The 10,595-nt window shown below is 42.6% G+C and overlaps 1 protein-coding gene across 1 annotated transcript; it reads right to left on the reverse strand.

The window, feature by feature from the left end:
• Positions 1-6,552: 6,552 nt before the first annotated feature.
• ednrba (endothelin receptor Ba) lies at positions 6,553-10,170 on the reverse strand. Its single transcript, XM_076162253.1, has 7 exons — positions 9,728-10,170; positions 8,866-8,978; positions 8,520-8,724; positions 7,728-7,877; positions 7,046-7,179; positions 6,852-6,960; positions 6,553-6,712 (listed from the first exon to the last, which is right to left on the reverse strand). The coding sequence occupies exons 1-7, from the start codon at positions 10,142-10,144 to the stop codon at positions 6,587-6,589; spliced, it is 1,254 nt and encodes a 417-aa protein (XP_076018368.1). The 5' UTR covers positions 10,145-10,170; the 3' UTR covers positions 6,553-6,586.
• Positions 10,171-10,595: the final 425 nt, after the last annotated feature.

Below are 10,595 nucleotides of genomic sequence, written 5' to 3' on the forward strand. Positions count from 1 at the left end.
TGCACACACAAAAGAGAAGTAATGAGACCTGTGCTTTATCTAGTCCCTGGTGCTCCCTAGTGGCAACGTTTTGCACCAGCACCCTCAACAAGTCCAACCTCTTCAGTCAACTCATATTTTAATGATTTATGACGGGAAAATACATGTTGCTCTCTCTTTGAAATTCCAGTCAACAAACGAGGCCTTATTTGTTGAGCAAATGGTTCTCAGTGATAAACGGATCACATGGCAATCAAGTGTGGAAAACGTTCCTGGAATGAAATCTCATTTCTGTTATTCTAGTGCAGCAAACATCTTCATTTTGTCTTGTTTTCACCTCCTGACACTCATTTCTGGAAACACATTCAGCTTGTTTGGAAGGAAATTGTTATCATCTCATTCTACTTTCAGGACTCAATAACTGACTTAAAAAGAAGGAGATTTTTACGACGTGGTTGTTGTACTAAAACTCAATTTCAGATATCATATCTCTGTTATTATAAAGCTGCTAAGCTGACCTTGTGGTGGATTCTGTCCATTTCACAAGCTTCTCCCTCATATCTGTGCCCTCAGAGTTTGCTTTTGTTTACATTGACCAACACTCTTAAGGTCACTGCTTCTGTCTCTGTAAGTACTGTAAAGATTGCGTAACTACCCTACTTATTTCTGTCTGTAAACAGCACAAAAGGAATCAGGTTGTGAAGGTGTCATTTGCATATACGTGTATATAATTGGATTGTGCAGTATGGTAACTTGGTGCTTTGACAAAACAATATTATATATTATTTTAATTATACAGCATATGGTTAAAGTTGTCTGCTGTGGTGAGGGCGTTACGTAGCTACATGGGCCAGGTCAGCAAGAGGTCATCTATAAGTTTGCCATTGTTAGCATTTATGGCAAAAATCAAGACCTGCATGGATTTTAGAAAAAGAAACTTGCTTACCAAGGTTTTGGTAAAGTATAATGGACCAATTTATTCAGTTTTTCAGGATTTCAATGTTTGTTTTTTGTTTGAATGATTGTTGGCTGCTTTTCAAATCCCACTATGATTCTGACCTCAGTATGCACCCTCCCATGTGAGCTGGGTAACCCCGTGTCAATGATCATGTGCTAGTTTGGCTAAAAACAAGGTTCACTCCCATGATGTTTTTGCAAAGTGGCAGAAGTAGGACTTGATTATTGCAATGTGTTGGACTGTGTTTGTGTTTCTGTGTGTAAGTGTGAGAGTGTGTGTTTGAGAGAGAGAGAGAGAGAGAGAGAGAGAGAGAGAGAGAGAGAGAGAGAGAGAGAGAGAGAGAGAGATGATGGTATTTTTAAGAATAAAATGTTTCATCTGTCCTCTTCTATCTGCTCTAATTATTAGTGTAACACCAAATACCAACGCATCACGTAATTAAAATGCATGAGATTTCCTTTGAGTAAAGAAAACACACAAAGCAACAACATGAGGAAAACCCTGTTACTTCAGATTATGTGAAGAACAGCAGAATATGTTTTTAAATAGTATTTCCATGGCTCCTCAGTAATAAACTGCAGCATAATTTTAAATCCAATGCTGAAAACGATCGTTTTTGCTGCATTTAGCTCCTTATTTTGTCCGTAGCAAACCAAACCAGCAGCCTCCTTGAATGTCTGCACACCATATGTGTTTTTGTTGGGCGTGTATTTCCTCTTTGTTTTTCTGTACTTTGGCTTATAGCTTTGTCATCATTTTGTCAGAGAAGCAATAGAGTGGAGGTCAATTACCTGCAGTTTTGTGACACTTACAGCAGTAAAATATCAACCTGCTGCCCGGACACGGAAATGAGAGGAAAAAAGTTGAAGGAGGACTCCAGGGTCCTTGGTGCATCAGACTGATGGATTCCTTCTGCTGGCCATGTCTGCTCACCTTCTGCTGTGTGTGTGTTTCATGCTTGTGTGTGTGTGCGTGTGTGTATGTGTGATGTTTGTTCATCTGTGCAAGTGAGTGATGAGTTTACTTTCTGTGTAATTTATCAGCCATTCCCCCAAGTGTGAAATCGATGATGTGTGACGAAAAACAGCACATCAAATTAGACAAAAATGCAGAAAGCTCAGTCAAGCTGCCACACGTACACACATGTGTATAGATCTTCATATTCACACAGAGAGAGAGAGAGAGAGAGAGAGAGAGAGAGAGAGAGAGAGGGGAGAGAGAGAGAGAGAGAGAGAGAGAGAGAGAGAGAGAGAGAGAGAGAGAGAGAGAGAGAGAGAGAGAGACCAACTTGAATATCTTTCTTTGGTGTTCTCGTCTCTTGGCCGAACTACACACACACACACACACACACACACACACACACACACACACATTCATTATGAAAGCATATTTTCTTTGTTCTCTCCAAATGTTAGTAGAAGCTGTGCCAGACTGAAAGTTCTCCTCCTACTGTTATCAGTCCAGAATAGATTTTCTAAAACCTAAAAGGAGGCCAGAAAGTTTTATACACAGAGAGAAATGTCCATCTGCTTTTTAATCATTACATTTTCTTTGAGATGCAGTGTGTAATCAGACCACATCAAAAGATAAGAGTGAGAGCCAAAGAGTGAGAGCCAGGGAAGGTAGAGTGAGACCACAGCTAACGACGGCGATCCTTATCTGGGTCATTTGGTGCTGTTTGCTGTGTAGGACAATTCAGTGTGTACCAAGGCTGAGAAAAAGGACAATTCAAGTACTGAAGTGAACATCTAGTGATATACTGCAAATTAACTGTGAACAAAATGTGTGGCTTCAGGTCTATGAAGCATATTCTCTAAATGTTTGAAAGGTAGATTTTAAGGGTAAAAAAACGAAGAAAAGAATAGAATAGGGCAGGCTGTGTTCAGAGACACCCCAGTCCAAGAGCCCGTAGCAGTCAAACCTTCACAACAGTTGAACCTTTCCTGTCTGTTGTATATCATTGAGGTTGTGTGTGTGTCTTACACTTATGAAGGCACACTGTGTGTTTGTGCCTCTGAGGGTGTGAGACAGAGGCTGCGTGTCTGTGTTTAATGAGAAGCACAGAGCTCTGATTTTCAGGAGGTTCTGAGAGGTCATCCTTAACCAAACACGCACACAAACACACACACAACACACACATACTCCAACCACTGGCTTGATTAAAACGTGTGAAAGGACATTGCTAAGAAAATAAGACAATTACCGGAGAACCTGGAGGCAGCGGCTCTGACGGGGGAGGCTGAGGTTGGTTAACTGGGGGCAACAAAGACAGAGAAAGAAGAGACAGCATGAGGAGGAGGAGGAGGAGGAGGAGGAGGGGAGGTGTGAGAGTTCAGACAAAATCTATCCCAGTAACCAAGGAGATGTATATGACCAAAGTGAAACCATCATTATCCTCTATTTTTGAATTATGTCCTGTTTTATTTTGTAGTATATCCCATTGTTGTATATTTTGATTTACTTCCTGCCCAGGTGTTTCCTGTCTGGCGTTATTATTATTATTAATTATTTTCACCTGTGTAATTGTTCACACCTGTTCCCTGTTGTCATCTGTCTGAGTCCGTGTCTCTCCCTCACCTCATGTCTGTTCGTCCTGCTTCTGTTCCTGGTTGTGTCCCCTGTGTTTCCCCGTCCGTGTTCTACGCAAGTCTGGTTTCTGTCACTGTGCTCCGCGTGTCTCTGATTTTGTTCCCGTTATCTGTGTTTGTCTCAGTGATCTCTCTGCCTCTCTGGTTCCCATCTGTGTTTCTCTGTGTTCCTCGTTGTCTAGTAAAGTCAGCTTCACCAATGTGTTCTGAGTTTTTGGTGTTTGTTTTTGTTGTTCTCCATTTCACCCAGGTGTCATCTGTGCTCCTGTATTTGTTTCCTTTTCCCTTGTAGCGCTGTGCTATTTTAGTTACCCTCAATTAGTCCCTTGCTTTATATGAAATTCTGACAGTTGAATTTCCAGTTTATCTGTTTTCTGTTCCATTATTGCTTCTGCCTGTGACTGTAGTTTCCATGTGTTGTCAGTCTCATTAAATCGCCTCAGTAATCCATGAGGCCCTGCTCTTGAGTCCAACCTGTTCCCAGTTATTACAGAAACGAACCCATTGCCAGCATTTGATTTAAAGTAGAACTTCATAAACTTTAGATTCGCATTTGAGTCCATTTTCTCCATATTGAAGCTCCTGCCCCCTAGTTATCATGGATTTCAGTGCAGCTCATAAATGCATACTTTAAACTGGTTACTGGAGCCCTTTGTGTAAGTTCACAAACAAATCCTCATCCTCAAAAGTGTATCAGTGCAGTTTTGGTTCAAACCCCAAGTTAGATTGCTGTGGTTCAAGTGGACGAAGCCACATAGTGCAAGCACTGTAAAACAAGGAAGAAAGTGCACTGTCAAACCCAAAGCATATGAAATACAGCAGGAGGACCCAAACCAGTGTGCTGAACCCCATAAATCATTCTGTTTGAAATGGCTCCGATTACAGTTTGATGGTGTATCACTTTGCTGTGTACTTCCAAATTCCACAAACCTAAAGTGGGCTAACATCAAAAACAACTCACCGATCGTCCTATCTGTTGCAGTTTCCTAAACAAAATAACCATATTTTGAATTCATAATGATTAAAATTCAAAGGAGATTCCAACATCCACAACCAGAAAAATCAGTCTCAGCAGTATTGGCAGTGGAAAGGAAAGGATTAGGAGAGGAATGCAAGGAATATGATTTGTTTCAGTCCAGGCTGTTTACAGGACTGGCTTTGATTTTATTCCAGGCTGTATTGAACCGTTTGAGGAGATCAGAGGCAGAGGAGGTTGTGATGAAAGGAATGCAAGGAAGAGAAGGCAAAGAGAGAGGGATAGAGCTCATGGAAGAGGTAGAAGGAAGACGGGCAGAAGAAAAGAGACAGAAGAAGAGTGAAGGGGTGAAGAGAGAAGTAGGCGGGCTGGAGAGGGATCACAGGACAGAGAGCCTGTTTGACCACTAATGGGACATGTGTGACACTGGTTCAGCCTGAAGGAACATTGCCAGGTCAAAAATGTGTGTGTGTGTGTGTGTGTGTGTGCATGTGCGTGTGCATGTGCGTGTGTGTGTCTGTGACGAAGTGGGAAAGAAAGAGTGCAACAGTAATGAACAGTAATGTTCTGTGTTAGCGTTCACTATCACATGATGACTGTCTTTGGACACACTTAAATCAAACACACACAGTGGCGCCAGATGAAGCTGAAAGATCACAGTCTCAATCTTGTTTATGACTTTGTCTCAACAGATAATGGCTATGAAAAGTCTGCTTTAAAAAACACACGCAATTTATTTGTATTGGGGTTTTTAAAAATATTTATTGTTATTTATATTTATTTATTGCAAAAACAAATCTTTACCTCTTGGGGTATAGTGAATGAGGTAACGAGTCAGAGTAAGATAAGGACGAAGCCTTGATAACAGGCCCCGTATTGAAGACACACAACAGTATTTTACATTGGCAGAATGGTGGCGACATCAGTAGTTCATTAACTAGAAGCAAAGGAAACTAACATGGACAAAATAACAATTTAAGGCACAATTGTGACGAGATAAAGAACATAAACAAATGCCAAACATGAGGGATAAATTCACTGTTGGACATATTCCAGACTGATACTGAAATGCTATACTGTACAAAACATGCAACGATTTTATACACATTTCTGGTCAAAACATCATTAACGATCCAGACTGTGAACCTGATCAGCTGTCACTAATGGACCCAACCCCGCCGTTGGCTCGATAGGGAGAGCATTGTGATGAAATGAAAATGGTGCCCCCAGATCACAGGATGGGGCGTTTCCTATCCTGTCCTTTAGCACATTACATAATAAAGACAGACTGCAACAACATTTTGACAGTTTAAGTAATCTAGGAGGTAAATCTCACACTTTTAGTACATTTCCATAGACAAGGTGCTGGTGCCAGGATATGGAACCAGCACATATGGAACCCCTCCCCTCCCCCCCGACTCCTGGGATCCCTGGTCCATTGTTGCTAGACTTGCAGCTTCTTGGGCCAGAACAGGCTGTTAGTTGTGGAAATCTATGCTCCAAGGCACCGGAGCTAGCAACGGCACTCTCACTATGTCTATGGAAAAGCACTGTCTGACTGCTGCTATGACTCATCGCTATAAACCAAATGGACTAGAAGTTGTTGTAGCGTTACAATTCACCAGGCATATATCGCACAATGTAAACTTGATATCATACAGCCTGACACAGATCCAGATAAGATTTTATTGGGCCCTTTCTCAGGCAGTGTGATATGTGATGAAGTTATATGATCCACATTAATCGCACATGAACATAGCAGGTTTTGTGCTGTATCCTCATATTTCAACCTTGCAACTACAAACGCCATTTTGCCCAATTCACATATCTCACATTTATTATCCAGCAAATACAGCAATCGGAGCACACTGGTGTTCATTGCGACAGGGAGAGGGATGAACACTCTGTTAATGGCAGCTGGTAACAGTTTTAAGTTTTGTCACAGTGAGGGCTGAAGTCACGTCTCAAAGAGTAGATCGAACGGATACTTATCCTTGTTCAGTCATTCATACTTTCAGTTTAGTTTTCTTGGTCACCATATCTCTTTTCTTTTCACCTTTAATAAGCCGTTTAGACCCCTCTTGCTCACGCTGTGGTGGACTTGTTGGTGATGCGGGACTCAGAGGGTCGTTCGGTTACTTTCAGCTTCATGCATGACTGCTTCTCATCCATCAGCATCTCTGCTGGTAGACACCAACAGCACAGGCAGGACTACAAGAGGAGCGAGGAGGGCAGAGGAGAGAGAGAGTGTAAGACAAGCACTGAGCGGAAAGACCTCAGAGACAACATGCACTGCATACATAGGTTGAAAACAGAAGCAATGAAGTGAGGGTCTTCATCACTGTCTTACCCTGAAGCAATTCTTGAAACGCTTGCTGACCATGTAGAGGGCAATGGGGTTGATGCAGGAGTTGACAGAAGCCATGTTAATGCCAATATAGTCCAACACCAGGAAGAAACTGAGGGAGTTGTAGAGAGAGAGAGTTCAATTGCATTGCGTGGTTCTCACGCGGTAGTAGAGAGTATTTGTGTTCTTAACCCTACCTGAGCAGCTCACAGCGGTTTGGGTCTTTCTCATCGTAGATAGTGAGCTTCAGGATGCGACTGAGGTGAAGAGGCAGCCAGCACACAGCGAAGACCAGTACCAGACAGAATACTGTCTTAGCCACCTCCCGCCGCTGGAGACACACATAACACAGACACAGATAGCACCATAGGGAAATTGTAGTTTCATACCTCAAGGGTGCCAAGCAATATCTTGCTATTGATTGTTAGTGTCCTCAGGTTTCCAGAGCTTAATATGACTGTCTGAACCCAATGGGACCCGGCTGTTTACACCAGGCTTGGTCGGAATCAGACTTGATCTCTAAGATTACGTCTCAGGTTGGGTTCAAAATGTCACCTTTGGGATCCATGAAGAAGCATCCCAGTCCCTATGTCACATTTTTGGGATGTTGAATGTAGATGCCAATACCAAATACCACATTTTAAGCTTGACGGATGGAGGATGATTTTTACTGATATAAGGCAAATATTGATTTGGTTTCTGGATTATGATGAAACTAGCACTGTTGTTTGATTGAATTGTCTTTGGTTGCCGACTGGTTGGTTTTAGGTCCTGCCAACAGAATTTTGTAGAGTTATAGGCGGGATTCAAAACTCTCTGCCCTGTGTTGGGTCAAGTTGGAAAATATGGAAATATGAAGATCACCATCTATCCACACACCTGTTTGATGTGATCACTCAGAGCGATCTGAACGCCATTCTTCTTTCTCAGCATCTCACAGGTCATCAGGGTGTAGAAAATAGCCGTACAGACCAGCGGCAGGCAGAAATAAGCACTGAACAGCCACCAGTCTTTCACAGACTTGTAAAACTACAAAGAGAGAACAGTTTAACCACACACTCTTTGTTATGTCATCTGATACTGTCTCCAATTCAAATTACTTAGAATACAAATACTAGAATTATGCCTCTGTATATGTATGAACCTCATGCTGAGACAAATGTGAACAAGTACCCCAGAGAGTGTAATAAAGGCCCAGATGATGTGCGCTTCTGGACAAGCATTTAAAGAAATCACATTTTGAACGAGCTCAGTGGGATTTTAACTATTCGTAGATGTTATTTTTAGGCCGATGGGAGACATGTGAAAATACACACATACATGCCCCTAGATGGTGTAATATATTTTGTCAGCCAGGGGAGCAATAACTCCGATGATATATGTAACATTTGTAGTAGCACTGTGGATGAATCTGATTCATTGTATATTTTCCATAGGCTCCATATCACCAGAGATACTTAACCTGTCACATGGTGAGTGCGGCTCTCGCTCGCTCTCTCTCTCTCTCTCTCTCTCTCTCTCTCTCTCTCTTTCTCTCTCTCTGTGAATTTATCTGTAAGGATCTATGGATATATGTAAGGATCTGTGCATGTGCAAGTTTGCAATGGGCACAGCTGTGTCAACAGTCCTCACACTCGACTTCTCTCCCCACTGAGTGATATGTGACCTCACCCTCATAAAGTCAGATGTTTGCATGGGATGCAGCAAACAGATCCTCAGATTGTCGCCTTTGTAGTCCATGGTGATCATATCAAAGGCTATACATTCTGGCACAGCGAAAATGATGGATAATATCCAGATGAGAGCGATCTCGATAGCCATCCACTTGGGAACGCCTATTCCTTTGATACGGCTCCAAGAAGCCACAGCACGATACCTACAAGAGCCACCATTTTAGAATTTAACCAATAACAGACTGCCTGAAAGTGCAAACAAATACTCCTCTCCGTAAGCTCATGAACTGAAGAAAATTGCAAATTGCCATTGCATCTTGTGTACCATAGTGTCATGGGCCCACCTGTCAATACTCAATGCACACAGACTCAGAACTGTGATCCCCACTGAGGCTTTCTGAACAAACGGCACCAACTTGCACAGAGTCACCCCGAATGGCCAGTCCTCTGCCAGGAGCTGGAGAGAGAGGGAGAGGAAGAGGAAGAGAGAGGGAGAGAGAGAGAGAGTAAATTGATTAGATTCACCAAGGTGGGGTGTGACTCCTTCTCTGCCCCTCACTAACAAGCAGTAACAAGTGTCCAGCATGAACATGTGTGCGTGTGTGTGTTTTCCTTATGTCCAGGTTTAACGGCTCGATTCTTCTGGGAATTAGTGTGAGCCCTCAGTCCGTCATCAGTGATACAGAAGCTCTGGGAGTACAACATCCCTTTGCCCAATCTTCCCTGGGCTTTCATGTGGGCTTCATGTGGCCACCTGGAGCTTGAGAGCGGCCGTATTGAAATCATATGTGACCCTGTCTTCCAATACCAACCTGAGTTTCCTCTGGTATGCAAGCAGTTGTCTTAACATTCTCGCCCTCTAACACAAATACACACTCCTCCACTCTCTCAGAAACACACACTATACTCACAAACACACATGGAGCCTAACAGATAATAACAGATAATAACACAGGAGACATGAAGGGATATTGGGAGGCTCAGGATCCAGTGGAGTAATAACGTACAAAAAACACTTGGAGGCCCCTAGAAGGGTATGTATGCGTTCCTGTGTGAGTGTGTGTGTGTGTGTGCAAGTCTCGAAACCAGGAGAATGTTTATACATCACCTAACAAAAGGTATTATGGGAATCTTATGATAAACCTTAGAGGGATATTACATATAAATAACAAGAAAAACACTAAGTTATATTCAAGCATGGCTCACCTTGTAAACATTAATTGGAATTCCGATAATGATGTGCAAGAGGTCTCCAAGTGCCAGGCTGCCGATCAGAATGTTAGGCCCGTTACGCATGCACTTATTCTTGTAGATGATCCTCAGCAGAGTGGAGTTACCGATGATGCCCACAACAAACACCAGGCAGGACACCACCGTGTTGATGTATTTGAAGGTGTCTCTGATTTCCGTGGGTCCGGTGCACATGGGTGGGAGCCTGAGACGCGGCATGGTCATGTTGGACCTCACGGGACCCATGTCTCTCTCTACGAGTCCCTGTCTCTGGGTGGCAGTGAGATGGCTTTGGGGAATTTGTCTCTTGGGCTCAAACGGCTGCTGCCCGGCAGCCGCAAGGAACTGGCCTGCCAAGAGGAGAACCTCCAAGTAGAAGTAATGTGTTTTCATCCTGGATTTTGGTTTTAAATATGGCTTTTATCCAATAGATCTTCTTTGGGTACACCTGGAAATGAACATTTGTTTATCAGGCCTGTTATTTGACAGGATTACAGTAGAAATATCCCTGATACCTTATGAGATTAAAGCGATACTATTGCGGGCACACAACAATACCCCAGATTGCCAGGCTATAGGATAGACTTTTTATTTATTCATATCTATTCAATCACACCATTATGATGACCACGGGTGTCTTGTACGATGAGCAATTTGTTAGTTGGTGTCAGTCTGTGCATGTATGTATGCATGTACGTATGCTCTACGTTATTTATATTTTCTTAACAGCATATACTGTACGAGTCAAAGACAAATTTCTTTCTTTGGGGACAATAAGGGATTCCTTCTTGTCTGTTCTTTTACTTACCTAAGTCCAAAGTGAGGTAGAAATCCTGCAGTATTT

This window comes from Genypterus blacodes, unplaced genomic scaffold, assembly GCF_046128005.1.
Source record: "Genypterus blacodes isolate CSIRO-AG114 ecotype Tasmania unplaced genomic scaffold, CSIRO-AGI_Gbla_v1 ptg000120l_1, whole genome shotgun sequence".
NCBI classification, from domain to species: domain Eukaryota; kingdom Metazoa; phylum Chordata; class Actinopteri; order Ophidiiformes; family Ophidiidae; genus Genypterus; species Genypterus blacodes.

Excerpts from the sequence above, each read along its gene's own strand:
- ednrba (XM_076162253.1), bottom strand. The coding sequence starts at position 10,144 with ATGAAAACACATTACTTCTACTTGGAGGTTCTCCTCTTGGCAGGCCAG. Across the intron at positions 8,979-9,727 it reads TTCCAATTAATGTTTACAAG|CTCCTGGCAGAGGACTGGCC; the intron begins GTGAGCCATGCT and ends CTCTCTCTCCAG. Across the intron at positions 7,180-7,727 it reads TGAGTGATCACATCAAACAG|CGGCGGGAGGTGGCTAAGAC; the intron begins GTGTGTGGATAG and ends GTGTGTCTCCAG.